Source organism: Mauremys mutica, chromosome 8, assembly GCF_020497125.1.
Source record: "Mauremys mutica isolate MM-2020 ecotype Southern chromosome 8, ASM2049712v1, whole genome shotgun sequence".
NCBI classification, from domain to species: domain Eukaryota; kingdom Metazoa; phylum Chordata; order Testudines; family Geoemydidae; genus Mauremys; species Mauremys mutica.
The window spans coordinates 104,942,381-104,970,312 of record NC_059079.1 but is presented as its reverse complement, the minus strand read 5'-3'; the positions used below and the strand labels follow the sequence as shown (position 1 = coordinate 104,970,312).

General features: G+C 54.6%; 1 protein-coding gene across 8 annotated transcripts in view; it reads left to right on the top strand.

The window, feature by feature from the left end:
* The window catches only part of TNIP1 (TNFAIP3 interacting protein 1), an 89,315-nt gene that overhangs the window by 13,406 nt on the left and 47,977 nt on the right, over window positions 1–27,932 (top strand). For all 8 annotated transcript variants that reach the window (XM_045026444.1, XM_045026445.1, XM_045026446.1 and 5 more), the window contains exons 2-15: window positions 9,950–10,120; window positions 11,612–11,734; window positions 13,749–13,837; window positions 14,461–14,529; window positions 18,432–18,620; window positions 19,407–19,501; window positions 19,652–19,742; window positions 21,187–21,276; window positions 22,403–22,468; window positions 22,972–23,103; window positions 23,943–24,071; window positions 25,521–25,649; window positions 25,898–26,023; window positions 27,702–27,782. In XM_045026444.1, coding sequence (XP_044882379.1) covers window positions 9,988–10,120; window positions 11,612–11,734; window positions 13,749–13,837; window positions 14,461–14,529; window positions 18,432–18,620; window positions 19,407–19,501; window positions 19,652–19,742; window positions 21,187–21,276; window positions 22,403–22,468; window positions 22,972–23,103; window positions 23,943–24,071; window positions 25,521–25,649; window positions 25,898–26,023; window positions 27,702–27,782 — 1,542 coding nt within the window. In that variant the 5' untranslated portion in view covers window positions 9,950–9,987. The remainder of the gene's footprint in view (window positions 1–9,949; window positions 10,121–11,611; window positions 11,735–13,748; window positions 13,838–14,460; window positions 14,530–18,431; window positions 18,621–19,406; window positions 19,502–19,651; window positions 19,743–21,186; window positions 21,277–22,402; window positions 22,469–22,971; window positions 23,104–23,942; window positions 24,072–25,520; window positions 25,650–25,897; window positions 26,024–27,701; window positions 27,783–27,932) is intronic.

Below are 27,932 nucleotides of genomic sequence, written 5' to 3'. Positions count from 1 at the left end.
CGTGCTGTGCCAGTGACTCCTGAGGCTTGGCACACCTGCTTCCTGGCTCTGCTCGTGGGGAGGGGCTTTGGGCTCAATTTCCCATGAGTGCCAGGGTCCTGCTAAATGATTTGGTGGTGTCTAAGGGATGTGTGGGACAGGGGAGCTCTGAGAGAGCCTCACTCACTGGCCAGCCTCCCAATTGGGCTTGTGGGGGCAAACTGAATTAGCTTTAAGAGAAAGCTGGGTAAATTCATGAATGGGATTATATGATGTATGGGGCTGCTTGTGATGGGAGGAGGGGGGACTCAGGGCTCAGCAACCCTGGGGCTCACTGCCAGTTTATATCTTGCGTTCCTAAAAGCTGAGGCTTCAGGGTTTCACACTTCGGGGCAGATGGGACTTTGGTCCACCCCCGGGGCTCTGAGGTGACACTAGATGTTTTCTTTCTCCGGTGCTGGCTGGTTCTTGCTCAAGGTCTAACTTGGGGTAGGCAACCTATGGCACGTGTGCCAAAGGCGGCACGCAAGCTGATTTTCAGTGGCACTCACACTGCCGGGGTCCTGGCCACCGGTCCGGGGGCTCTGCATTTTAATTTAATTTTAAATGAAGCTTCTTAAACGTTTTTAAAACCTTATTTACTTTACGTACAACAATAGTTTAGTCATATATTATAGACTTATAGAAAGAGACCTTCTAAAAACATTCAAATGTATGACTGGCACGCGGAACCTTAAATTAGAGTGAATAAATGAAGACTCGGCACAGCACTTCTGAAAGGTTGCCGACCCCTGGTCTAACTGATTGTCATATGGGAGTCGGGAAGGAATCCCCCCCTTCCCAACCCCCCCGGTCTGATTGGCAGTGGCCTTGGGGACTTTTCACCTTCCTCTGCAGGGTGTGGGAGGGGTTCACTTGCCAGGTTTATCTGGGTTTATCTCACTTAATCATTGTCCTGCCATTGCTGGGGCCTCGTGCATCGATGCACTTTGGTCCTGCCTGTTCTCTTTGTGTGACACATACTAGCCTAGACTCCTGTGGGCTGTCCTACTTTGATCTAATTTTGGTTGTGGGATTTGGGGTGTGGGTGCCACGCGGTGTTGGTGGCCTGTGATGTACAGGAGGTCAGACTGGAAGATCTGGTGTGGTCCCGTCTGACCTTAAACCTTGTGATTCTTGAGGTCCCCCATGTACGCTGTGAAAATGCCCTATTACAGTCATTCCATCTCAGCACAGAATGTCTCCCCCCACCTCCACTGCTGCTGGAACTCCTTTGACTGCTAGTGTAAACTCACCAAGGTGTTTCTCAGCACTGTGAATTGTTTTCAGGGCCACTAGAGAAGGGACGGCCATGGCTGTCAGCAGCAATGCAGGAATCACTCTCCCAGTATATCTGGGGCTTCCCAGGGGCAGGTCAGGGCCACATGCAGGCCGGCTTTCTGGTGGCTCAGGGTCACAACTTTATTGCAAGTCTCACAATATTTGGTGTTTTTCCTTAAAACCCCAGCTCCTGGAATGACAGGAGCCCATGAGAATCTCCATTTTCATTTGAAATAGCTGTGGCTACTTCTCTTCCTATTCTCCCCCTCCCCCTGCTGTTAACCCTAATTATTTAAAAAACAACCCAAGCCTACAGACCATGTAATTAAAGCCAAGATTGAGTCACGGGTATTTTTAGTAAAAGTCATGGACAAGTCACGGGCACTAAACAGTAATTTACGGCCTGTGACCTGTCCATGGCTTTTACTATAAACACCCCTGACTAAAACTTAGCTGCCCGGGGCTGCCAAGCAACGGCTGGTGTGGCTGCCTCAGGGCTGCTGCCCCAGCCACTACTCTGGCCACCCCGATACCACGGCTCAGGTGGTCCCCGTGGGCAGCCGCACAGGCTGCTACTTGGATAGTCCCTGGGGCCAGCTGCCTGGGCTGCAGAGCAGCAGCAGGTGCAGCCACCTCTGGGGCTGCTGCTCCGGCCGCTGCTTGGGTGGTCCCCGGGGCGGCTCCAGCAGCGGCCAGTGTGGCTGACCCCGGGGCCAGTTGCTTGTGCAGCCCTGGGGTCAGCTGCACTGGCTGTTGCAGCTGCGGAATTTCATGGAGGTTGCAGAAAGTCACGGATTCCATGACTTGGTTAATTACACGTAAGGCTGCGAGTTTGTCACGGATTCCATGACTTTCTGTGACCTCCATGACAAACTCGCAGCCTTACATGTAATTAACCAAGCTGGGTCAATTCTTCATCTTTCCCACTTGCTTGTATGTTGTATCAATCTCCTCTACCCCTTACCTGTCTGTGTCTTTAGAGTGTAAACCCTTTACAGCAAGGATTGTCTCTTCGGTGCTTGTAGAGCCCTGGCACAATGGGGTGCTGAAACCCTCTGACGCTACCGCCAATATCTGTATTCGCTACTAAAAGTACGTTTCTAGCCTCATGGTTGTGAAGAAAAGTTAGAAAATGTGCACCCCAAAGGGAAATAAAAAGAGCCCACTGTGTGGTGTTTTTGAGCCAATCTCATGATTTCTGGAGGTCTGGTGCATGTTTTTTTTTGGGTTGTCCTCCATGTATGTGCCGGTGCCTATATTTTGCAGTGTTTGTTATGGGGGGAGGAGTGAATGCACTTTGCCTTTTACTCTAGTTAACTCAGTCCCCTGGGTGTGCCAGGGTTTCTCAATGCGGGGCGTGTGGAAGGAGGGGAAGATGATGCCAACAACTGTGTTTTAAAGCTGAGGGTTCTGTGATCCTAGGCTCTAAGCCGTTCATATGATACCAATTGCTCCTCTTGCCCAGAAGAAATTATTTTTTCTCTTCCATTTGTCCAGCTGCTTCTGCCTTTTTTTTTTTTTTTTAAGTGGTATATTTCTAACACAGCCCAAACCAGTGCGGCTTCTTATTGCTTCCTCATCTGTATATGGGCCTCGCCAAGAAGAGGAACGATCTGGGACCAGCATTTTGTTGCTAGTCAGTGGGTTGGTGTTGAACTTGTAGGGGGAGTTTTTGGTGGGTCACACCAAAAAGGCTGCTGTTTATGAGAGTCCATTTCTCAGTGGTGGTGAGTGCTACTGTCCCAAAGGGCTGTTATTCACTAGATCGTGACTAGGTTCACACGGTCACCACTGGATGGCTGATAACTAACCTCTCGGGTTTTTAAATAACCTTGGGGGCTGGGGAGGGACTGCTCATGGCCAATGAAATCTAAAAATAATCACAATTAGAAGCACATTGCAGGGAAGCTGGAAGTATGAGTGAGAATGTAATGCCCATGCTAGCAAAGGGCACACAGCACTAGTTTGAGCCAGTTATGGTTCCAGAAAACACCGTGCAAATTTCCCCCGCTCAGCTCTGCTGATGCACCCCTGAGCCGTGCCACCTGCGCCTGGTCCGTGCTGGGCTCTCTCTGCCAGGGACTGCCAACCACATTTCACTAGTGATTAAGAGGAGGTCACCAAAGTCGTCATGACCGTAGGCATATTTGAACATGGATCTCCGGAAGTGAAAGGCTAGTGCCCGGATGTACCGTCCTAGCTCACTCGTGACTGGCTTCTATTGTATACTGTCTCAAAGAACCCTTCCAGAGGAGGCCAGCTCCCCAGGGAAATTCCAAGGAAGTGGTGTTACGTAATTTGCACAGGCTCATTGTATTGAATTATAGAGCGCAAGTGTGAAGGGAAGGAAGTTGTTTGTGTTCTTCCTGGCATGGACCTGGCTATGGGTTTGTGATGCTTCTCCCTGTACACCATGACCACTCACAGCGTGGTGGTGGTAGCAGGAATAGAACTGAGGTCATCTTAGTGCAAATGCCCAAGCCCCCACTGCCTGAGCTAAGGAGGAGTCTCTACTGGCTGTTAGCAGAATGGGCCCGTGCTCACAGCTGAGCAGTCCTAATTCCTTCCAACAGAGGGCCACAGCAAAGCCCCCTCTTGGTCTGAAGCGAAGTTGAAACGGGCAAATCGGAATGAGCTCCATGGATTGCATCTGGTGCACTTCAGGCTACTGGAACTTTCTTAATCGCAGTCGAAGAAAGTTCCTATACCTGCCTGATACCCTAGAGAGGCTTCGCTTGGGAACACTTCCCACTTGAGTATGGCAGTTCTGGAAAAATCCCACACTGGAATTTTTCTTGGCATTATTACTGGAATGTGGATTACAGTGAAGGATGGCACTCAGTCGAACGCTGCTCAGACCTCAGACTGGAGAGACCTTGCCTTGAAGACCCTTGTTCTAACACCCATTGCCTTTATGCTTTCCAGGGGTGCTTAACAACCATTAACTAGTACCTGCCACACCTGAATGGGTGCTAAGCCAGCGTGATCCCCATTTTGCAGAAGGGGCCTCACAGCAAGTCAGTGCTAGGGATATGGTGGGAACCCAGGAGTCCTGCCTCGCAGCCCTGATCTCTCTGCCTCTCCTTTCTCAATCTGCTTTGGTGCTGCCTGCTAGTTAAAGTGGATGGAGATGGGGGAGAACTCTAAGCAAGGGCTAGCACCGAACCAGTTTTACTGTCTCATGAAAATATTTGAGATGTCGGAAAAAATGTCCTGTCTCAAATAGGGCTGATAAGTCAAAACCTAGAAAATTTTCACAAACTGAAAAATAATAATAATAATAAATAATAAAATCCATTTGGGTCAATTTTGACCAATTTTTATTGCTTTTTTACTATAATTAGTTTAATTTTGAAACAAAAAGTTATTTCAACCTGGAATGTCAAAATGAAACATTTCAACAATTTTAAAACTTCAGCTAAAAATTTTTTTTACTTTTTATTTTTGTAGAAAAAACGACCCTTTCCCTGAGTGGTTTCAGTTTCAACGATTCGGTGTTTTCTGACAAAAAACAGTGGTCTGAAAAGGTCTGACTAGCTCTATTGTCAACATACTGGGCATGGTGGAGAGATCTGAACCAGGGAAAGGAAGAGAATCTCGTTCTTGTGCTTAACGAAAGAGCAAGAGCTGTCTCCCCCTTACTAATCCCCAATGCTGCTGACTTGGCACTGATGGCTCATTGAGTTGTATTTTTCTCCCAGACACTGCGATGTGGCCATTTAGACATGTGACATTCTTGATCTTTAATCTGAATTCTCCCCCACCCACTCTCATCCTCTCATTTCTCCTTGTGCTGAGTTGTTATAAAAGCCCTCCTCTGAAAGGTCTCCGTGCCCCCACTCTCTTCTCCAGCAGGCTGAGAACAGAGCTGGTGGGCAGGTGACCGCAGTCAGCCTTGCGTGACTGTGTCCTCTCCCTCCGGTTCTCTTGAGGTGGTTGTGCTCTCCCCTCAGATAGTCTCACGACTCGGGAGGAGTCATCATCGCTTGATGAAAAGACCAGGACAACTTGAACCCCCCCCCCATTTCTCTTCAGTTCAGGGCTGAGGAACGGTGAAGTTCACGGCTCCTTCTGGCCCTAACTCAGAACATGAACAAAACTTTTGGTGGCCTTGTGGCAGAGGGGATGGGAGGGCCCCATGGATTACCAAAGGCGCCTGTGGAGTCTTGAACAGCAGTAGGATCGTGGGGGTGGGTGTGAGAGAGAGCGCCTCGAATTGGACCCTGTGTGTGACAGAGAAACGCTGTGTGTGTCACAATGAGCTGGGCTGGACCTAAATACCACTGCTAATTGGTGGGGAAACACTTAACGACTTTGACATTTGAATTGCCCTCATTAGGCTTCAGAGTTGACCAATATGGATGGCTTGGAGCTACTGTTCCAGGCCATCAGCAGACTCAGGCAGACAAAGGCCACTGTCCGTATGAGACTACAGGTGGCTCAAGTCTTTCTAATCAGCCAACCTCTGGCTATTGGAATCATTTGTTTAGGACAATGGTTCCCTATGGCTCATTCTCTTAAGTGAGATCTGTGCATTAACCTACCTGTCCTCCCAACCACTCAGTCCCATGAGGCTTGGCAACCAAATGTTTGATTCTTGGATAACAAGGGAGAACTGCTAGGATAGCTGGTGGTGAATACCTCTCCCTCCCCGCCATGTGAGATGGTCCCAGTTCCCCGGCGTGTCTAAGGCAGCCTGACCGCCAGTCCCTTCCTGCTGGCTTGCATTCTTTTTAGGGAATTCTTTCGCCCTCGGTGCATCTCTTCTGTGGGAGGCTGAATCTGACAGTGCTGAGCACTTCCCGGTGCTGGATGCTGTCTCGCTCGTTATGGGAGGTCAGCAGGTACTGAAACTGCCCCAGCTCTGTCAGCTGCTCCCACATGCTCCAGAAACAGAGCCTTTGGTCAGGTAGCACCTGAGAAGCTAGTGACTGTTCTGACTGCTCTTCACCCCCTTGAAGTACTCTCTGCCTGAGCGTCCCCCTGGTCTGAGAATGCAGATCTGTGTGTGTGTAGGGGGGGGCTCGCTATTCTAAGTACAGACAGGTCTTGGTGGGTCAGAGTGCACCTGTCTCTCCCCTTTGGAGACGTGGTGTCATAACTCCGTCAGGCCACAGAAAGCACAAGTCTTAACATCCAGGCTTGGTGCCTTGCTGTGGGCCTCCATGCACCTTGTGCAAGCTCCCCATGTGCTTAGACGTGATTCTGCCTGGGGAGGTCAGGGCTGGAATAGCAGAAGGCGCTGCTGGCCAGGATGGCGGTCCAATGGCAGAGTTATGTGCTGTGGAGGGGTCAGGGGGGCTCTCTCAGTGCCTGTCTATCACTGCTGTCTCTCATTGGTCCCTTCTGGCCAGGCAATCTTTGTGATCAACGAGTCTGGCCTTCTGTCTAGCACAGGCCATAGAACTTCCACAGAATAATTCCTAGAGCAGAGCTTTGTCAGTAACGTCCCATCTTGATTTAAAAATGGTCAGTGGTGGGGAATCCATCCCAACCCTTGGTAAGTTGTCCCAATGGTCAGTTACTCTCACTGTTAAAAATTGACGCCTATTTCCAGTCTGAATTTGTCTAGCTTTGGCTTCCAGCTGTTGGACTGTGTTAGACCTGCTAGATGGAGGAGCCCATTATTAAATATTTGTTCCCCGTGTAGGTACTGATAGACTGGGATCCAGTACTTTCTCTTTCACGAGCGCTGCCGGTTGCGGAAATGAATGTGGGATTTGCCCTGTGTTACCTGTAGTGCACTGGAAGCCTTTGCAACATGTACATGATAAGATAATGCACTCCAAAGCTGTAAACGGAGGGACTGGACCTGCAAACTTTCTCCTGGGCCTCTAATCCATCGTAGTGGGCTTTGTTGGAATCCAATCCTGGTTAGTGAAATACATCCACTGAGAGCAGGGAAGGTGCACAGAGCTGTCCCAGTGCGTTCTAACTAGCAGTTTAAACCTTGCTCTGGAGGAAAAGTCCCTCGCTAGGTCATGTTAATTATCTTCAAACAATCAGTGAGTTAATTGCTATTCTGGTTGCAGATCCTGTCAGGTGGCAATTGTCATCTGGAAAGTCCCTGATCCCACTGACAGGCAGGTTATGTAAACTTGGGAGTAGCTCTGTGCCTCAGGCCAGGGGGCTTCAAATTTTCAGAGCATGGACTAGAGCTTTCCTGTCCCACAAAAATTTGAGATACAGTATTGAGAAAATTCCCTGTCCCAAACTGGGATGAAAAATCAATCTTGAAAATTTTTGTCAGTGGAAAACCTGGGGGGGAAAAAGTTTGTTTCAATTTTGATCTTTGTTCTTTGAACGACTCTCCTCCCCCTCCCCTTTTTAATGTAAACGTACTAAAATTTCAAACCAAAAAGTCATTTTGTTTAAAACATGTGAAACTTCCTGTTTGTCTAAATGGACATTTTACCATTTTCTAATCTCAAAACTTTTTTCTTTTCCCAGTTTTTTGAGTCGGGAGATTTGTTGAATCCAGCCCCTGTTGTGTGAACAGATATGATTTTGATGAATTGGCGTTTTGGGGGTAAAAAAACCAAAACGGTTTGTCGAAGAATTCCTGACCGGCTCTAGAGTGGAACTCGTGGTAATACAGTGATTCTCGGGTAGCCACTCCACCCTGTTTCATAACATCCCTGTGGCTTACCTGGAAAAGTAATTAGGGAAATACTGAATGTAATTTAGCAGCCTTTGAATGCCATGTAGCAGCTGGCAAAGGTGTTCCTGGAGCTTAAAGGAGGACTGTTTCACTTAACTGCAGCAGAAAGCCAGCCAGGGTTTTTTTTTTTTTGTTTTGAGACACCCACAAAAATGGTGGCTTAATAGATAAATGTCCTGGTGTCAGCTATTGTCTCTCTTCTCCCTCTCGCCCACCGCTACCTGATTCTCTGCACATGGCTGAGCCACATCCAGGTACTTAGGCCCAGCAAATAACTTAGTGGTTCCCAGGCCTTTTGTTTCTGGTTTAGCTGGTTAACACAGACTGTTTTTTCCACCTGGGAATATGTCTGGGTTGGGCTATGGAATGTATCCAGGAGGCACCTGGGGCCAAAAATGCTATTTAACGAACTATTGGGCTTATCTGAGATGTCTCACAGCTCGATCTGTGGCTCTGTGTTGACACGGTCATCATCTAGTGAATTGCAGAAGATGGATCTAATAGGGTGGAGCCCAACACAGTTTGATCTTGCAACACAGACAGAACTAAGCTGTGTGTTTGGGAGCTGGTTGAAGGCGGTTTTGTTTACTTGTAATTAAAAAAAACTTGGCCATTTTCTGGCAATGGAAATATTCATGTAAACATTCTGCTCTTTCTCAGTCTTTTACAAATTTTTCATGGAGACATTTTCCCCCTTACCTTTTGGTTTCCCTTTGTGAGGTTTTCATTTTGGGGGTTCTGTGGGGCAGTTTTCTCTCTGGTCTGTTTGCACTGACAGGTTTACTTGGTCTGTTTAGTCGTGTGGCAGGAATCTCGTCAAAAGTGGAAAAAAATCATTTTAGAAAATGTCACTTAAAAAAAAAAATCCTTGGAACATTTCTTTACCAAAAAAAATCTTCATCTGTCAAACTGTGATGAAAACAACTTCCACGGCTCTCGTGATCTTTTTTCAAAAAAATGTTTTAACCAGCTCTAATGTTAACCATATGGCCAAATAGCAGGAGAGCCCAGCAGCTCCAAGGAGGAAGGGGAGAGGACCAAGCCTGGATCAAGTGGAATGAGTCTGCGGTGAAATGACTTCGAGGGAGGTGGGGAAGGAGATTGGAGCAAAGGGCCAGTCAGCACCGGGAAAAGAATGCCCTGAGTGGGTTTTAGCCCACAAAAGCTTTATGCTCAAATAAATGTTAGTCTCAGGTGCCACAAGTACTCCTCGTTCTTAGGACTAACGTGTATCACTCAGAAGCTTCAAAAGATAATTGCAGTAAACCATCTTGGGGCTGGTCTGCTCATAGGTGGCTCACTGATTTAATGATATCGGTTTCTGAACTGATCTAGTTAAATTGGTGCAAAACCTGTGCGTAGAGCAGCTCTGCTCTTGTCCTGCAGATGTTCTCTGTAAGGGAAAGGTGTGCAAACGCAGTGCTCGGGGTCCAAAACAACCGGAGTTTCTTAATGTGAGTAAATGCAATTGAGAGGGAATAACTTGGTCTCCTCTCTCCTGACACACTGCCCATGGCTGTAGCTTGCGTGACGTTAATGGGTGAGAGATGACGGGGGGTGCAGGAAAAGAATCTGCTGTGGTGCCAGTGATGCTTCCAGGTGGCTTTTAACACCGGTGGGGCACTTGTGCATGCTGGGGACGGGGCGAAAGGAAGGGGCGAGACAGGGTTTGTCCATGAGCAGGGGATGCCAGTTGGTGCCCAGTCCTGTGGCTGAGCCACGCCCAGCAACGGAGACCAGCGTGCTCATTGTTGCTGAACTGAGACAGGCTTCAAGTGCAGGTCTGCAGCGAGGCCAGTGAACCCACTGTAACACATGCAGCCACCCACCCACCTCTTGTGACATTTACATATAGTGGTTGTGAGCTGCAGCCACTGGAACCCAAATGCTGGTGAGCTCTGGGCTAGGGCTCGAGGTACCCCAGGGCCGTTCTCGCGCTGCAAGGGGCTCAGGTCGAGAAGGGTGACGTTCTGATTTGTTGCCTTTCAGGGATGGCTGGTTGGGAGGTAGATGATTAAGCTGCAGACATGGAAGGGAAAGGACCCTACCGCATCTACGACCCTGGTGGGGGGACACAGGAAGAGGCGGCCGCAGCCTTTGAGCGGCTGGTGGAGGAGAACACCCGGCTGAAGGAGAAGATGCAGGGGATAAAGTCTCTAGGTAATTGTTGTGGTGCTGGACTTGTGGGGGGGGAAGGGTGGGTTTTCTTTTATCCTTCCCCTTTCTGGAGAGTCCACTGCCTCCCTGTGGCAGACCCTTGCCTTGCAGCCTTGATGCCGCATCCAAAAGAGCAGGGTGCTCTCACTGCTTCATCAGCTAGAGGGGGTGCTACGGAGTGACACCCCTCTCTTTCCCCACCCCAGGGTGCGCTTGCTGGCTCTGCAACGCTCCCTAGCTGGGGCATGGAAAGTGGGACGATACGTTCAATGTGTAGTCCCTCTCAACCTTTCCTGAACGTGCCCTGGACGACTCATACCCAAGGGGTGATTCCCTGCCTGGGAAACCCCTCCAGGTATGAGTTGTGCCATTTTGCAGTGAGTGGCACAGCTGTGCATACTGGGAGTGGGCATTAGCTTGTCACTGAGAAGGCAACGCAAAGCTCTTTGCTCCCTGTAAAATCTGTCGTGGTGCCAGCAGGATCTTGTGGCTTGTGCACAGGGACGTGCAGATGGGCTGAGACACCTGCTGTTTGTGTCGCCTACGGAAAGGCCCGCGGTCTGTGCTAAATGGATGGGTTGCTATGGTTGCTGTGCTGATGCATGGCTGAGAATTAAGTATCTTAAATGTGCTCAGCTCCTCTAGCATCCTTCTGTGATCTACTGCAGGAGCCTTGAATAAGCTTTTAAATAAGGCTATGCTCATGTTCAGCTACCACCTGAAACTCCCCACCCCTAATCCGTTTGATGGCTTTTTCCCCTCTTGCTGTAGTGGGACCTGATGACACTTAGTCCACCTCCACTGCTGGCTTCTGTGGTGCAAATGTAGGGGAACCTCTTGACTCTGTGGACCCAAATAATGCAGACTAAGGCCTGGTCCACACTTACAAATTAGATCAATCTAGCTACATCACTCAGAGCTGTGAAAAATGTCGCCTTCTGAGTGCTGGGGTTAGGTCGACCTAATGCCTGGTGTAGAGACAGTGAAGATGACAGAATGTAGCTGCAGTGTAGATGTACCAGTAACATCTCAGAGTTCACAGGCAGCAGAAGACTGTGATGCACTGTTCCAAGACGCCTGACAAGATGCATGAGTGTGGGAAAAGATTAGATCTAGTTGTACTACCCAGTGGAGATCAAAGGCTTTGGAAAGGGGACCCTCCTGGCCCAGGGTGAGGTTTTCTGGCTTAAGATCAGAGCTTTTAAACACTGGGGAAGACGTATGAAATCTATAATCTCCCTGTAAGATGTGCTGTCCTTGATGTTTCCATGCTAGAGAAGCAACAACTGTAGTTCTGGTTTGGGATTATTTGCTTGGGAAGAATTATTTCTGTTGTATGACATTTCCATTTCTCCTGGTCGTGAAATACAAGGTGGGGAGGGGATTTTTGCAGGCTGGCACGGGGAACTGGCCTCTGGGGCATGGCAGCTATATACGAGGGAAGGGGTGTAAATACCAGGAAATATGAACTCCTCTGTTTACTGTATACACCAGGAGAACTGCTGGAAGAGTCCCAGATGGAAGCATCAAAGCTGCGTCAGAAGGTGGAGGACCTCGTGAAGGACAATGAGATGCTGAGGTCGTCTTCCTCTTTCGACAAACTGCCTGAAATAACAGGTACGAAGGTGGGAGGCTTATCCAGGGAGAGCCCTCCAGTCCAGATTCAGGAATCGGACATAAAGTATTTGTCTGAGCAGATTCACACTTGGCTGGATTTCATAGTAGTTTTTCTCCTCCTGTTTTCTATAGAACTTCTCTCTCTCGCGCGCACACACACACACACTTACTTGACCTTTCTTCTCTGACCCTGATTTCCCCAGGGAGCTGCATGGCCTGTGGAGTGTCCTTGTTTCCCACATCAGTGGTAGAATGGCCTGCGAGTCTGTGTCTTTAGACTAGCATGTAATTGCAACAGCTGCTCTGCATTTATGGAGAGAGAAGGTCAGAGCAAGGTTTGGCAAGTCGCATCTGGCCTGCCCATTACCCTTCCCTAGTGCACATACATTAGGGATGGTGTCCCTACCCTCTGTTTGCCAGGAGCTGGGAATGGGCAGCAGGGGATAGATCACTTGATGGTGACCTGTCCTGTTCATTCCCTCTGGGGCACCTGGCATTGGCCACTGTCAGAAGGCAGGATACTGGGCTAGATGGACCTTTGGTCTGACCCAGTAGGGCCGTTCTTGTGTTCTCAATGTAACAGCCTGTGGCAGCATTTTAAAATGGGTATGCAGACAGTTGGTGCCCTGTGGTCCAGGAGTCCTGTGTGCAAAAAGGCTGCAACCTGCCTTCTTGCAAAGAAGTGATTCCTAACCTATGCAATGGCCAATGAAAGGTGAAGAGCAAAGTTAAGTGTCCTAATGAAAAGAGCTGGCGGCTGCCCTTCTTTTACATTGAGATTTGCCTGCAGCTAGTCTGCCTTCTCCAGCTCCTGCTCCCTTCTGAGGACAATACATTGAGTGCTGCTGTAATTCGTGCATGTTTCAGATAAGCCATGAAAACTTGAGGTCCTGTCTGATTTCTGTGGACATCAAACCTTCCCTGGCGTGCTCAATAAGAGTGGGGACTTACTCTTGTTGGCCAAAATTTCCTTCCCGGCAGAACCAGCGAGTACCCTAATGTAGACAAGCCTCCTGCAGCCAAGCCCGTTTCTAGAACCGTTTTTAGGTAAAGCTGCTTAAAGCAAGTCTAATCGAAGGAGTGATTCAAAATGGCTGTGGCTGCCGGAGGGTTATCTACCCCAGGGCTCCCACAAAGTCAGCTGAACTGGTGTGAGAACCAATAGGAAATTCCTGCATAGGCGTAGGGGAGAGGGGAGAAGCTCCAGTCAGGTCAATGGGGTCGCATGTGGGTGGATGGGGGGGCAAATTCCGCACTTGCCTGGGGCTTTCAGTTAGGGGGGAGGTAACGCCGCCCTGCCCCCTCTCCTCCCCGCCCCACCACACACACAAACTATATCCGTGTGAGGGCTGTTGTGGTTACAGTTGTCTGCTCACAGGGTCTGGCTGATGAGCCTTAAAGGGCTGCAAAGAGAATATCTAAGCCCTGCACCTGATCTTTCAGGATAGCGGCGTGAAGCATCCGAACAGGGAACTTCCAGCTGCTTTACCTGACAGAGCTGACTGACCAAAGGCAAACGCCTGGGAGTTAATACACACAGTCTGTGTTTGCACGGCATGCAGGGCATTACCTGGGCCACTTCCCCACGGAGCAGCCACTGGCAAGGGCCAGGAGAAGGGTTTACAAGTGTGGTGCTTAGCCCTGGAAGCCGTTCCTCGGGGCCTGTTAGTCTGTTGCTGCTGGTTAGATGGGAGGAAACCAGTCCACACTCTGACCTCTCTCTGCAGCCTGTTGATGTTACAAGACTCTCTTGTTTTGTAGCCAGGGGGGAGGGATCGAAGAGGGGCCAGTTGAGTAACATTTGTTGCCAGTGCAGAATTTCACCCACTGGAAGCCTGAATTCCCTTTCCCCTCCCGGGGAATGGGTTGGAGGTTTCTGTCCTGTCGCACTGCCTGGAAATCATTGTTCTCTGTGACTTCCTAGCCTGTCTGGTCTCTGCCTCTTCACTGCTGTCCCGTTTACCACGCCAAGCTCTGAAACATTCACAGCTGTGGCGTCCTCTCCCTTTTACAGGAGGTGATCCAGAGCCACACCTGTCCCCTGCGGGTCCAGGCAAAGCTGAGAAGGAGCCAGATGCAGAAGCTCAGAAGCCTCCATCCACTGTAAGTCTGATGAAAGGGAGGCATTTGCCCTTTAACCCTTAGCAGCCCAGGCCCTGAAATTATCAGGCAATTAAAAAATATATATATTCTGAGGCTTAAGGAAACAGACATGTTGGAAGGGGCTAGAATTCCTGCCTGACTGGGGTGGGTTCCCGGTTTTGTTTCCCACATCAGAGATAGAATGGACTAAGTCTTTAGACTAGCATGTAATTGCAGCAGCTGCTCTGCATTGTAGCATTAGACTGCAGCGCCAGCCACCGTTACCTAAGCCCATTCGCTTTCCCTTCAGGGGCTTCCATCCCAACTCTGACCCCTGTAGATACAGGACTTGCTTTCTGTTTGTGGGGAAACCTGTCTGTCCTAGGAGCCCCAGTCACTGGATTCGAGTCCCCAGACCTGGAGGATCATCTTTACAATGCATAGAGCGGCTTAAAGAGCTGACCCGCTGGCCCAAACCGTCTCTGTTGTGTACTAGAGCTAATGGCATTACGGTAGCTGGCGGAACGGGGAAATGTCTCCCTTCCCTGCCGCCCCTATAATCTCCGTCCTCCCTTTGCTGTGATGGAGCACTGCGGCATTCGCTTTCCCTGCGTGAGGGCCTGACTCCCTCTCTCCCTTTGCAGGGATCCTCCTCAGAGTTCGAAATTGTATCTGGTGAGGACAAGAGGTTTTCCCAGGAGAGCAGGAAGTCGGTGAGTTATCCTGCCAGCTCGGTTCCCTGGGGAGAAGCTCGTTTGGGGCTCGAGACGGGCTATTAGTACACTGCGGGGGCACGGCGTGTCCACGGGCAGGCGGAGGGGACTGTGTGAGATGGGCAAGGCCGTTTGTGGTGGTTTCCCCTGCACTGACAGAGTTTGCTCTTCCTGAATGGGAATGGAGGCCAGGTAGGTGGCGGGCGATCAGGGGCAGTAGCTAGGGAAAGAGCGCTGATTCCCAGCATGTCTAAGTGAGTAGCAAGGCCAGAGCAGCAGCCAGCCAATTCTCCCTGCGCCCACTTCCCCGTCGCCTCGCCCCGTTTCAGTCCCCGGCCTGATGCACGAGGGCTGTGGCACGCGCACAGGAACCACTGCACGATGGCTCCCCTTGGCCCGTTTCCCGGGACACGGTCAGGAAGATCAGAAGGGGGAAGCGGGAGGCTGCTGCAGAAGGGCCGTCTCCCTCTCTTATGCAAATGGACCCGTGCCTGTGACTTCCCTCTGGGCAGCTGGGCGTTCAGCCAGGAGGGCAGGCCGTCGGCCTGGGAAACTGGGCGCCTCGGGGCTGTAAAGTCCGGAGTGGCGCAATCTGGCGCTGCACGTTTCACAACTCTTTCAGTCTCTGCGCAACTTGACAATTGCTCGGTTATCTCCCCCCCCCCACCCCCGCACTGCCCCCCTGCCCCACACATAGTCGGTGGGATTTTTGCACCCACCCTGGCCTGTTTAGGATCCTCCTGTCCCCCTGTTAATTATCCCTGTAAAAGCCACCATAGGACTCAGCATGGCTGGCAGGCGCTGCTCAGCAGGTGCCCACTGCTGGCACAGCAGAGCTGGTCGGGCAGGGTCCTGACTGAGGCCCATTGGGTAGCCTGCACTCAGCCTGCCTGTGGTAAGCTTGGCTGTATCCCTGACAGGAGTCCCAGGGGAGTGCATCCCTTGAGAGCCTTGCCAGTCACTGCCTCCCGGCCCTTCTTCCGCCCTGAGCAGGCTGGTGCTGTCGGCGCCGTTGTTTTTCTGGGAGTCTGGCTGCAGTGTGTCGGTGAGCAGCGTTCAGGCTGATTCAGACTAGGAGCTGAGCCGCTGAGGAAGGGGGCACTCGCCCCCTAGCGTCCACTTCCTGCCTGTACCCAGCCCTTGTGTGTCAGCCTGTGTTTTGGTTCCCAGAGCCTGGCCTGGTTCTGCGGGGAGCAAACCTAAAGGGGGGAATCCTTCCCACCCTGCCTGCACTGCGGTGGAGCGAGTCACTGCACGCTTTGCTCTGGGCCCAGACCACTGTGTCCGAGTCGGGCAGCATCCGGGGCTGGGGTGGGAAATAGGACAGTAAAGAGAATAGCTTCTTGTTGGATAAAAACAGCCCCAGTGCCAGGTCCCAGAAACACATGCTGCTCCACTGGGACAGGTCCCCGGGTTAGTGCAAGGCCCAGCCCACGCACACATTTGCACCAGTTTCACTAAAGGGTGTGACTTATAGCGGTTTAATTAATCCAGTGCAGCTTTGTGTGTGGATGCTCTGAAATCAGCTTATAGCTGTCCGGCTTCCACCTGTCCATTGAGAGGTGCCAGCTCAACCCATTTAAACCCATAGGGAAACTCACCCAGTTTTAAGAGAAACCGGTGCAACCCGTGCGCGTAGAGAGAAACCAGGAGCAGGCGAGAGGGCGGCTGGGTGCATGTGTGGCAGACGCTTGAGGTGGGGTGATGCAAAGTCAGAAGCGTGTTATGTTGGTGCTGGGGCTGGAATAGCAGGGAGCTACTCCCCAAGCCACCCTGCTCCGTTCCTATCTATAGCAGCTCCCCCTGGCAGACGCTGGGAATGGAGTTCGCTCCAGTAACTTTACTGCTTGGCATTGTCGTAGCCAGTTTTCTCTTGGCTCTTATCATTGGCAGGGGGCTTTACAGCTGACCTGCGTGCTGCCTGGCTGGGCACATACAGAGGCTGCCATGTGCAGTGTTCCCGGACAGGGTGCCCTCCTCAGCAGTATTGCTAACGGTGATAAAAGCTGATGGGGGCCAGAAAGCCACAGAGCTGAGAACGGCCTGTGGTCTGTGAAGCTGGGGGATGTTGCTTTTTCACGTTCCCCTTTATGAGTCAGCCGCGGGACGCGTGAGAGGTGGATACGGACTCCTGCAACTCTGGGATTTCCCGGGGCCATGGGGGCAAAAGGACGGGGGGCGGGGCATCAGTTGGGCAGCCCAGGGAGCGGTGCTAGGCTCCCAGCAGGTGAAAGGCTCACAAGACTTGGCGTGGGAGGAGCCCGTTCTTGGTGGACTGGCTGGGTGGCACGCAGGGTGAGACCTGTTCCCTCTTGGGAGTCATGGCTCCAGAAGGTGTCTTCGGTCTCCTAGGTAACCAAGCAGTTAAATACCCGCAATAGGTTAGGGCAAGTCAGGGCTCAGTAACCGAACGGTGCAGCCGGGAGTTCTGTCAACATGTGCGTAAGTACGTGGGTGTGCGGGTGACGCATGCCTTCAGGTGTGCCCGGCCACGATAAATACAGCCCGGTCCCATCTCGGCTAGCGTCTGTCATGGGACCTGGATCCCCACGTGCCCTGGGGTTACTGGGAGCAGGACCACTGCAGAGACACAGCCCAGCGGAAGAGAGGAATTACGTGGTAGAGGCAAGAGAGGGAGCTGCCTCCAGCTTAGCTTGGAGAAGCAGAGGAGGGCTGCGGGAAGGTACCAGGAGCTGCAGAGGAGAAGGGCCTCGTGCCGGCAGTGGGACAGAGAGGAAACGGATGAGACAAGTTCTGAGCGAGGCTGCAGCGGGTCCTTGGGGTCCAGCTCCCATACGGAATCAGGTAGCACAAGCTGAACTTGTTCCAGTGTGTAGCTCAGAAGTGGCACCTTCTGGCACTTCCCAGCAAGGTGCAGGGCGAGGGGAGTCACTGCCCATGGGGGCCTGTTTGCTTACTGGTCCCCCAAGAGGCCGGGCAGTGGAGAATCCAGGTTCAGTGGTCTCATTGGACTCTGGCATTCGATTGGCGGCCACAGGCAGAGCAGGGTTGTCTACCCGAGTCATCTGGGCGAGCTCTCCTACGCTCCAAGATTCCTGTTATCCCAGGGCTACCCATAGTATGTCTCCTGGGGGGGCCTGTCCTTGAATGGAGACACACACACACACACCCCCGCCTGGGGAAAAACCTGCACCGGGCTGGTTCAGATCTCACTGGCAGGTCACGGGCGTGTTCTGGACGCTCTGGGCTCTGGCTGGCCAGTGAGGGCAGGATGGGACTGGTGCTTGCCAGCGTTGCCTGTGTGGGGTGGGTAATAGAGAGAGAAGCCGGGAGAGCCTAGAACTCTGGTAGACGCTTGGGTTTCACTGGAGTGTCTTTTGGGATGTAGACGGGCACTGTTGTCTAGACACAGGAGCCACTAGAGGGCACTGGAGGCTCAGAGTCCTGTGTGGAGGGAGACACTGTTCCTTCAGCAGGGAGAAGCAAGAATTAGGTCTAGAAAGGAGGACCCCGGGGTGAGCCCCAGTAATTCCCCTGCCCTGTGCTGATGCCCCATTCGGGTTCTGTTTAGGGGGTTGAGTTGGCCCCACATTCATTCGCCGCTCGGCATCTCAGTAGGAGGATGAGCACCAGTTCTCAGAGGCTTCTGGGTTTGGCTGGTATCTTCTGCCCGCCGGAAGGTGCTTGCTAAGCTACCTTCACTCCCCATGACCCAAGTGCTTTGTTAGGGAGCGCTCGCCTGGCAGGGCCGAGGTGGGGCTAACTCCGCGCCTGAGAGCCCTGGCTGGAAGGTGCTGCTGACATGCCGAGAGAGGTTGAACTCTATGGCACTGGCTGAGTGACTGGCCACCTCCTCCCTTGCACACCCCTGCTCTCCCTCAGCTCCATGGGGGCGAGGCTGCCGGGCTGACCTCTCTGACCGACTGCAATTCCTCTCCCAGGATGCAGAGCTGCAGAACGAGGACGCTAACCTGATGCTGCACCTGCAGCGGCTGGAGAGCACCCTGAGCGTCTTCGCCGAGGAGCCGGACAAGAACCAGGTCTTGGCTCACCTAGGGCGCATGGCCCTGGAGTTTAACCGCCTGGCCTCCAAAGTGCACAAGAACGAGCAGAGGACGTCCGTTCTGCAGGTAGGGACGTTCCTTCTGCACCCGGCAGAGAGGCCTGTGGGTCTGTCCCCCGCTGGCGTGCCTAGGAAACTTCCTTCCCTCTCACCACCTCCACTCCACTGTAAATCCTGCAGGGGCCTCCACAAGGGAGCACTGCCTAGCTGCCTTTCTCCACGCTCCCCCTTTTCCTCTCCTCATTGCTCCCCCCTCCGCCACATCAGTCCCTCCTTTGATCTTTTCTTCTCTGTGTCCCAATGCTCCCACCTCCCTCTGCTATCTGTGTGAGAGAAACTGCAGGCTCGTCTGTGTCCAGCTTGCTCTCGTCCAGCATCCTCTTGTCACTTCCCTCCAACTTCTGGCCATGAGCAAAGCACTAAGTGTCTGAGGCGAGGGGGAAACCTTCCCTCGTGGGCAGAGTGATTGTGTAATTGCTCATTACTGGACATTTGCATCTTCCTCCGAAGCACTGATGGCGGATGCTGCTGAGAGACAGGCTGCTGGGTTAGCTGGACTATTGGTTCGGTTCCTATGGTCCCTAGTAGGGTTGGCCACTTTAGGACCACCCTCTGAAGCACTGAGGTCACGTTCTGCCTGTGAGTGAGATGTGTAGTGCCCAAGGGATAGTGTACGTGTGCGTCTCCCCTCCAGTAGCATTAGTGGAGGAGAGACCAAGTTGGCCATCAGGGTGCTGGGCAGGGGCCTGGCCTTGTTAAACCAAGGGGGTTCCGTCGCTGGAATGCCCTTTCCCTGTATGTCAAGGTGGCTGTGTGAAGCATGAGCCTAAAGCCACTCGTGTTCCTCTGGCAGACGCTGTGTGAGCAGCTGCGTAATGAGAACGAGGACCTGCGGGCAAAGCTGGAGAAGGATTTGGAGCAGAGGAATCAGGCTACGGAGAAGCTTAGGTGAGAGCAGGAGGGATGTTGGTTGGGCAATATGCATGGTTGGTGGGGTGGGATCGGATGGAATTGTTAACTTCTTCAAATGCTGGTTGCTGTATGAATCCCTGAGGGTTTCTCAGTCTGCGTTTCTCTTGTGCTCTTCCCGCCGCAAAGGTGTGAGAACCTGGAGCTGAAGAAGATGGTGATGATGAGCAACAAGATGGGCGTGAAAGGGGACGGAGTGGAGAGCGCTGGCCAGCAGCAGGTAGGAGCAGCCAAGACTCAACTCCTCTTCCCTGTACCATCCCAGGACAGCTCCCACGCCGCAGGGACAGCTCCCACCCTTTGTAACAGTACCCTGATCGCACCTGGGAATGGAGTCCCAAGTCCAGAGCGCCGTGTGATCCTGGAGGGTGCCTGGAAGCCCTCTTGGCAAACCCCCCATTTATCTTCAAAGCATCCCTTAATCCTTCATAGGCTGATATTTTGAATCTCCCAGGGCCCGATTCTCCCCATTTACACCTGTGTTGCTGGGGTGGTGCCCCTGACTCCAGCAGTCACCCCTCTGTAGAAGGAAGCCTCCAGGGTGGGAAAACAGGCCCTAAGCTTGGAACAAGTGCAGGTATTTGTTTCTTTAAGCGGCTTATTTTGGAGGGAGGGACACCAAGCTACGGCAGAGCTAGGAGTCATTCTGCCATGCTCCTTGCAGCCTTGCTAAATGCCACTGGGTCAGTGTTGGCTACCAGCTGCGGCAGCAGAGAAGTCCAAAGCGGCAGAGCACGGCTGCTCCCCACCCCCATCGCCAAGGGTTGGGCTGGAAAGGCGCACGTCATTGTAAGGGGAGGAATGGTCTTGGGCGACCAGGGCTTTGCCACTGAGCAGGGGTGCGGACCCCCTCTCCAGAGTGGGGAGAAAGCTACTTACGCTGCAGGAGGTGGTGAGGCCAGGTGAGTGCGGGTGCACTCGTGAACCGTTGCCTTGAAACCCTTGTGTGACTGGGAGGGCGGGTGATTGCTCCGTCAAACCAGCAACAGAAGCGAGCGGAGGGTTCCCGTGCTGAGAGAGGCAGTAAAGCAGCAGGGGACCAAAGCCGAAGGCTGATCTCCCTTGAACTAGAAGGCGTCCCCGGCTGTTGTAGGCGGATGGCTGGCTGCTCTCACCACATCCGCTTCCCCAAAGAGCGGGAGATCTCCCTTTCCCCGGGAAAGGGGGTGGGGACAGGACTGAGGCAGACACCAGAGGGCGCCGGGCGGGACCCACGCCGCCTGGGGTCCAAAAAAGCAATTCCTGACACTAACGATGTCTAAATTTCTCTCCCCCTCCCTACCCTGCAATTGCTTGGGTGGCTGTTGGGGGGTGTTAAGTGGTGGCCAGAGTCGAGGGATGATGGGGGCAGGCCAGTGGACTCTGCCTGGGCTGCGAGTTCACGTTGGTTACCTGCAGAGAGACAACGGGTGCAAGACTGGTGTCAGTGAGTCACGGGGGTGGAGGTGGGTTCTGCTCCCCGCCAGGCGGGGCTGATGGCCATCGCCGTGTGAGGCAACATGAGCCGTGGTGCTCAGGTGTGCTGGGATGGCAGGGGACAGCTGGGGGAGTGGGGCAGGCAGCTGTTGGACGCAGGACTCTTTTCTCCTGCTTCCCTGGCTGTGAGATGTGTCTGGCCCAGCTGCCGTGGAAGTCCTGAGGGTTTCTGTTTGCTCTGTCTCCAGAGTGGGGCAGCGGCAGAGAAAGCATCGGGCAAGGGCGTGCCAGGGGCCAGCGAGAAGAAGGTGAAGATCCTCGAGCACCAGCGCAATGAGGTGAGCTGGGCCCGCTGCGGAGCACCCCAGCATTGCTGGCTTAGAGCGTTCGCCGTTTCCCCCAAAGGCCTGCCAGGCCTGGCTCGCACGGCCTAGTGCTGATGTACGCACCTTGCAAAGCAGCCCCACTCTTGGCATGACGGGCCGTGTCTGCTCGGGACAGGCCCAGGGCTAGGAGAGTAGCGGGGGCTGTGGATCAGTCTGAGGTGCACTGGCAGAGCCTGCGGCGGGGGGTGGCGGTGCTGGGGTAGCAGGAGGCTGGGGATCGAGCTGGGGGGAGCGCTGAGGTAGTGGGGGGGGGGCCGGGGATCGAGCTGGGGGGAGCGCTGAGGTAGTGGGGGGGGCTGGGGATCGAGCTGGGGGGAGCGCTGAGGTAGGGGGGGGGCTGGGGATCGAGCTGGGGGGAGCGCTGAGGTAGCGGGGGGGGGCTGGGGATCGAGCTGGGGGGAGCGCTGAGGTAGCGGGGGGGGCTGGGGATCGAGCTGGGGGGAGCGCTGAGGTAGCGGGGGGGGGCTGGGGATCGAGCTGGGGGGAGCGCGGAGGTAGCGGGGGGGGGCAGGGGGTCGAGCTGGGGGGAGCGCTGGGGTAGCGGGGGGGGGCTGGGGATCGAGCTGGGGGGAGCGCTGAGGTAGCGGGGGGGGCTGGGGATCGAGCTGGGGGGAGCGCTGAGGTAGCGGGGGGGCTGGGGATCGAGCTGGGGGGAGCGCTGAGGTAGCGGGGGGGGCTGGGGATCGAGCTGGGGGGAGCGCTGAGGTAGCGGGGGGGGGGCTGGGGATCGAGCTGGGGGGAGCGCTGGGGGGGCTGGGGTTCACACTGAGACACACTGGCAGAGCTGGGCTGCCCCCTGCTTGTCTGTGACATTCCTGCTGTCTCTCCTGCTGGAGCTGCTAGTTGCTCAGTAAAAGTCACCTAAGCATGAAGGTTTTACAAATGATGGTTCGGCTGTGGCTGGCTAGTGGGAAAAGAACTGGGCTCTGTTTGGGTGTTCTGCTCACACAGAGCTCCTGAGAGAGCAAGAATGCCTGGGGATAGGAGACTGGTAGGCTGCAAACGCCTGTTCGCCCCACTTGTTGGGGGGGGGAGGTGGGTCCATGCCCCAGTTAACTCTGTGTCTTTCTCCCCCTAGCTGCTGGAGGTGAACAAGCAGTGGGATCAGCACTTCAGGTCCATGAAGCAGCAGTACGAGCAGAAGGTACCTCCTAGGTGTTAGCATGTGCCAGGGCAGATGCTGTGTCTGCACCTGTGAGCGCTACACACAGACCATTCTGGGCGAACTGTTCTCCTCCGAACTGTGCAATTCTTCTGCAGTGTCTCGCAGGCGAACGTGTGCGTGTGTTTGCAGGGAGCAGCATGGGGGCTACTCGGGTCTCCCCTGCCCCTTTAGTGCACTCTCCATTCCCCAGGCTCTCTCCATATAACGGTTCAGTCCCCTTCCATCCATGCCAGCCTAGGCATCTATGCCATTCTCATCTTCACCGTGGTATCGGAGCCCCTCTCTTTCCCTTGGAACCTCCTGTTTCATGCATGACACAGGTGGGGAGAAGCAGCTGAAGGGGCTGTGGGAAGTTTTAAGTTAAAATGCAGGTGGGGGTGGGTGGGCAAATGGGGCTGGGGGTTGCACCTCTGCTGTGCACAACCAGCTGCGGGGGGGCGCTGCGTTCCAGACGGTCACGTGGCCGCCCTGTCCCCCGGCAGATCACAGATCTGCGCCAGAAGCTGGCAGACTCCCAGAAGGCGCTGAACGAGCTGGAGGCAGAGCGGGAGCCGAAGCAGAGGGACTTTGATCGCAAGCTTCTCCTGGCGAAATCCAAGATTGAAGTGGAGGAGGTGAGTCTTGGGTGGGAGGGGCTGTATCCTCCCCCCCACCCAGGAGCTGGGCAAAAACCAGGCACTTGTGCGTTGGCTTCCTCTTGCCACAGTAACCCTGGCTCCTCCCAGCACATCATCTCCCTCTGGCTCCCCAGGGGACTCCTGAGCCAGGCTTCTTCGGCTGAGTCAGAGCCACTGTGTTAGCAGAATGGTTGGACAAACTCTGGGCCGGGGCAGTGGGGAGCGATGGGACGTGTAGCTCTCCTCCAGGCTCCGTGAGGAGGCAGCGATCCTTCTGCATGCTGCACTTTGGAGCAGCGGGCAGACCCCATGTGGGCTCTCTGGGGGCACTCTGCCTCCCAGCGCCGGTCTCCTGCCTCAGCGTAGTAAAACCCCCCTGCATGTGAGCAAACAGTCAAGCCCCAACAACCGGGCCTGCCACTTACCAGGCCCATCTCGCTGCTTTCAGACCGACAAGCCTGGCTGGCGTGGGCAGAGAGAGAGAGTGTCAGCCTAGGAGGAAATGTCTGCTGGGGGTGAGGGAAAGAGGCTCTCTGCTGAGCCCTCCACAGGGGCCAGTTCTAGTTGAGGGAAGGGCAGAGAGGTCTGACTAGACTCCCTTCTGCTGAGCCATGGCCGTGCGAGAAGGCACCTTCCCGATCAGAGCAGAGGTGCTGCTCTCTCTGCTCCCCGGTGCTTGACCCGAGGGATGAGTCTTTCCTCTCTCGCACCCCGCTCTGCCACCTGGCTTCTCCCTCCTGTCACGCCCAGGGAGGGAACGACAGGCCTGGGAGGAAGGGGGGTGGGTAACGTACAGCCACACCTTCCTCTGACCTCCCTGCCTCTGGCTCTTTCAGGCAGAAAAGGAGAGACTGGCTGGGGAGGTGAGGGATCTGAAGCAGAGAATCAGGTTCCTGCAGGAGCAGCTGGCACCAGTCACCAAGCAAAGGGAGTACCAGGAGAAGGAGATCCAGAGGCTAAACAAGGTGGGTAGTCTGGCAGCTTCCAGCCCTGGTCGCCCCTAATAAGTCTTTGGTTTCCACGGACCTGTTCAGACAGGTGTTCCTGTGCCTCTGGCAAACTGCAGTTCCCCTGGCACTGCCTGCACCTCCTACGCAATGCACTGTGTCTCCGAGCAAGGCAGCAGCTGCCCCTTTCCATCCCCCTCCTCCCAGCTGGACAGGAAACCCAGAGCAGCTGCTCCCTGTCCTGCCTTCCTAGCCAGGATCTTTCACAGAAACCCCTCCTGGCCAGCTGTGCGGTGCCGGAGAGCAGCGGCCCAGGGAGACCTGCGGTGCCTGAGAGGGGGAAGTGCTAATGTTCTAGGAATTGGCTGAGCTGAAAGAAGAAACGTTTCTCCCCCCTTGGGAAGAGTCTCTGATGGAATCTGCCTCCCTCGCCTCGCTCAGGGGTGGATGCACCCTGCCAGGGGATTATGGGAGGGCCTCCAGTTCATGGCTCCATCAGACAGTGTGAGGGCAGCTGGGGGCACGTCTCTACAGCTCAGTGGTTGGTAGCTGCAGGTCGCCGGGGTCCTAAATGGAGCCTGTGCTGACAGTGCACAGGCCGCATGTTGCAAGCGCAGCCTGTCTCTCTTGGGGATGGGGCATTACAGGGGAAATAGCCCTTTGTGGCACTTGGCTGGCAGATACCCCTTGTGCATCAAGCCTGCCTCTCCTGGTGTTCTGGATAGCAGCCTGCCCCTCCTCAGACCCATCCTGCCTGTCCCCGAGTTTGAGCCCTCTCCGTCGGTTCCGAGCCATGCTGGCTGACCTGCCCCTCGCCCCGCCCATGTCTGAATCCTGGAGGGACACAGCTGTGCCCTGGGCAGTACATGCCAGAGGCTTTGCCCAGACATCCCGCAGCAGCGGCAGGTGCGTCTCGCTGTTGGATAGTATCAGGGGGTAGCCGTGTTAGTCTGTATCTACAAAAACAACAAGGAGTCCGGTGGCACCTTAATGACTAACAGATTTATTTGGGCATAAGTTTTCTTGAGTCTCACTTCTTGCATACATCTGAAGAAGTGGGTTTTTACCCACGAAAGCTTATGCCCAAATAAATCCCTTAGTCTTTAAGGTGCCACCGGACTCCCTGTTGTTTTTGTCGCTGTTGGATGATGACCAGGGCTCTGTTCGGTCCTTATCCGGAGTGGTGACGGGGGGAGGGAGGGCGGGCCAGTGATAACGTGGGATTTTCCAGGAGGCAGAAAGGTGGGGATTTTGTTTCTTTTAATCAGCAGCCGGAGCAGGAGAGGAGAGAGGGCCTGGGTGGTGGCTGAGCCCTTCACCTGCACCATGTCCAGGCTTCACTTGGTTTATCTGCACTAACTGGATATCTGTTGTTCCGGGGCTGCCTTCTCAGCTGCCTTCCAGCTGGGCGTGTGACCCACTACTCTCTGCACTCTAATGGCGCCCTCTGTCCCTCTCCACCCTCAGGCGCTGGAGGAGGCTCTGAATGTCCAGGCCTCTGCTCCCGCCCCTTCTGCACTCAGTAACGCCGCGGAGCCGGGCGGGAGCATGAGACCACACGAGCTGCTGACCCAGAACGAGCTCCTGAAGCAGCAGGTAAGGCGGGATTGTGGCTCTTTCTCTCACTCCAATTCCCTGGGCTAGCTAAGGCTGCAGAGCGCGTGAACTCAGACCCTGGGAAGGTCTCGGGTCTCTGAGCAGATTGCGGTGTGAATGTTTGTTAGCTTGGCATGAAGAATTTCAACATGCGCTCACAGGGAGGGTGCCTGCCCTGCCACCCCCTGGACCCTGCGGGAGGTGTCTGACAGGGCCCAGTGACCCTCTCTGCCTCTTCTCTCTGCCAGGTGAAGATCTTCGAAGAGGACTTCCAGCGGGAGCGGCGCGACAGAGAGAGAATGAACGAGGAGAAGGAGGAGTTGAAGCAGCAGCTGGAGAAACTTAAGAAGCAGTTAACAGTGTCCAACAACCAGGTAGGGCAGTGGGGTGAGGAGTGGGGGAGTCGTGCTCAGAATGCTCTGTGCTCTGAAGCGAACGTCAAGAGGCGTTTTGGGGGCAGGAGAGACAAGTCTGCCCTGAGCCTTCAGCTCTGCCACGCGATGGCGTCTGCTGTGTGCCTGGGTGCGTTGACACAGCCAATGCTGGGAGAGTTATAATAATAATAATAATTGGAGATATACCAATCTCCTAGAACTGGAAGGGACCTTGAAAGGTCATTGAGTCCAGCCCCCTGCCTTCACTAGCAGGACCAGTTTTTGCCCCAGATCCCTAAGTGGCCTCCTCAAGGATTGAACTCACAACCCTGGGTTTAGCAGGCCAATGCTCAAACCACTGAGCTATCCCTCCCCCCCCCAGTTGACTGGGCGCAAGTGAAAGCCACTGGCAGATGGAGCCGGATCTCTCGACACGATGCTTCCCTGACCCCCGTTTGTGCCGATCGGCCAGCGAGCTGACCCTGGAGGGCGTGTGGTGTGGGCAGTTTGTTCACTGCTCCGCGCAGATGGGGTGGAAGTGAAGGCCGGGCCGGCTGGGAAGGGGAACTCGGGTGGGAGAAGACAGCAGTTTCCAGAGTGCTTTGGGGTCAGCAGGGGCTGGGGGCAGAGACACACACAGCAGACAACGTACATTCACAGTGTTCAGGGCCCTGTGATCCCACCTAGGATGGCGATAGACCCGTGTCCCCAGCGCAGGAAAGCTTGCGTCAGCCAGCAGCATTCAGGTCAGCACCCCCCCCCGGGTCAGCTGAGCCCCCTGGCTTCGCTCTGTGGGGTGTGGGGGGGTGTCTGCGTGATGAAGGCCTCCCGCGAGCCCTGGCTTCTCACCAGCCCCGAGGGTCGGTCACTAAAAGGTTATTGAGATGAAGTTGTTTTCTTGCCTCTGTCATGGCCTAGAGCCAGCTCCTCCCAGCCTTGGTGAGCTTCATGCTGAGGGGGGTGGGGGATGTCGTCTGTGAGATTTTAAAGCTCTCTTCTCCTGGCGGGAGTCGCTGAGAGGCTTGGGCGGAGGAGCCGTCTCCTCCATCGCAGCCCCGGGCAGCGGCTGCTTGGGCTGCTCTGTTTGAAGAGCTGCAGAAGCTGCCCCCTTTGGGGAGATTTGGGGCTGTCCTCCCCTGTCCCTTTCGCCCCGGCACGCAGCCCAGCCAGTCACTAGCTCTTGGGGCAGCCAGTGGTGGGAGACCCAAAGGAGCCTGTTGGCATCGGGGGCGCCAGGCAGGGCTTCCGTCAGTGCTGATGAGGTGGCTTTCGGTGCTTGGCCCGAGGGAATCCTCCCCCCGCATTTGAGTGGGGGCTGCCAAAATTCCCCTGCCTTTTGGGCCGTAACCCCCTACAGGAAACAAGCAGCCACCGGCTGCCAGTGCCCAGCGCCCGTGAGGACGTGACCCAGGCCGGCCTGTGGATTTATTTTAAAGCCCCTCTGGGATCATGCTACAGACGGACCGGCATGTGCCCAGCGAGGGTGGGGGCAGTGGGTGCTTTCGGTGCTCCGGCTCGGGCCCCAGGTTCGGCCCCAGCGTGGCTCTCAGTCACTGCTACCAGGCTGCTGGGCTGCCCTGCCCTCGGCGGGCAGGAGTTGTGTCTGGCGTCCGCGGGGGGGGTGCTGTGCCACACTGCGGCAAGGCCCCTCTCCGTTCTGACCCCGCCTCTCCTCCAGCTGCGGCTCTTCAAGGACGACTGTCAGAGAGAGAAGGAGGAGAAGGAGAAACTGAAGAAGCTGCTGAAGCAGCACAAGCAGGTATGGAGGGTGGTGCGTGGAAGCAGCTCTCCCCTCTTGGGGACGGGGTGTTGGCCGGAGCAATGTGGGGGTTTTCTGGGGGCGGGGGGGTTGGAAAGGGAGCAGCAAGGCCAGGAGTTCGGTGCCCAGGCTGTGTAAACCCCTGCATGC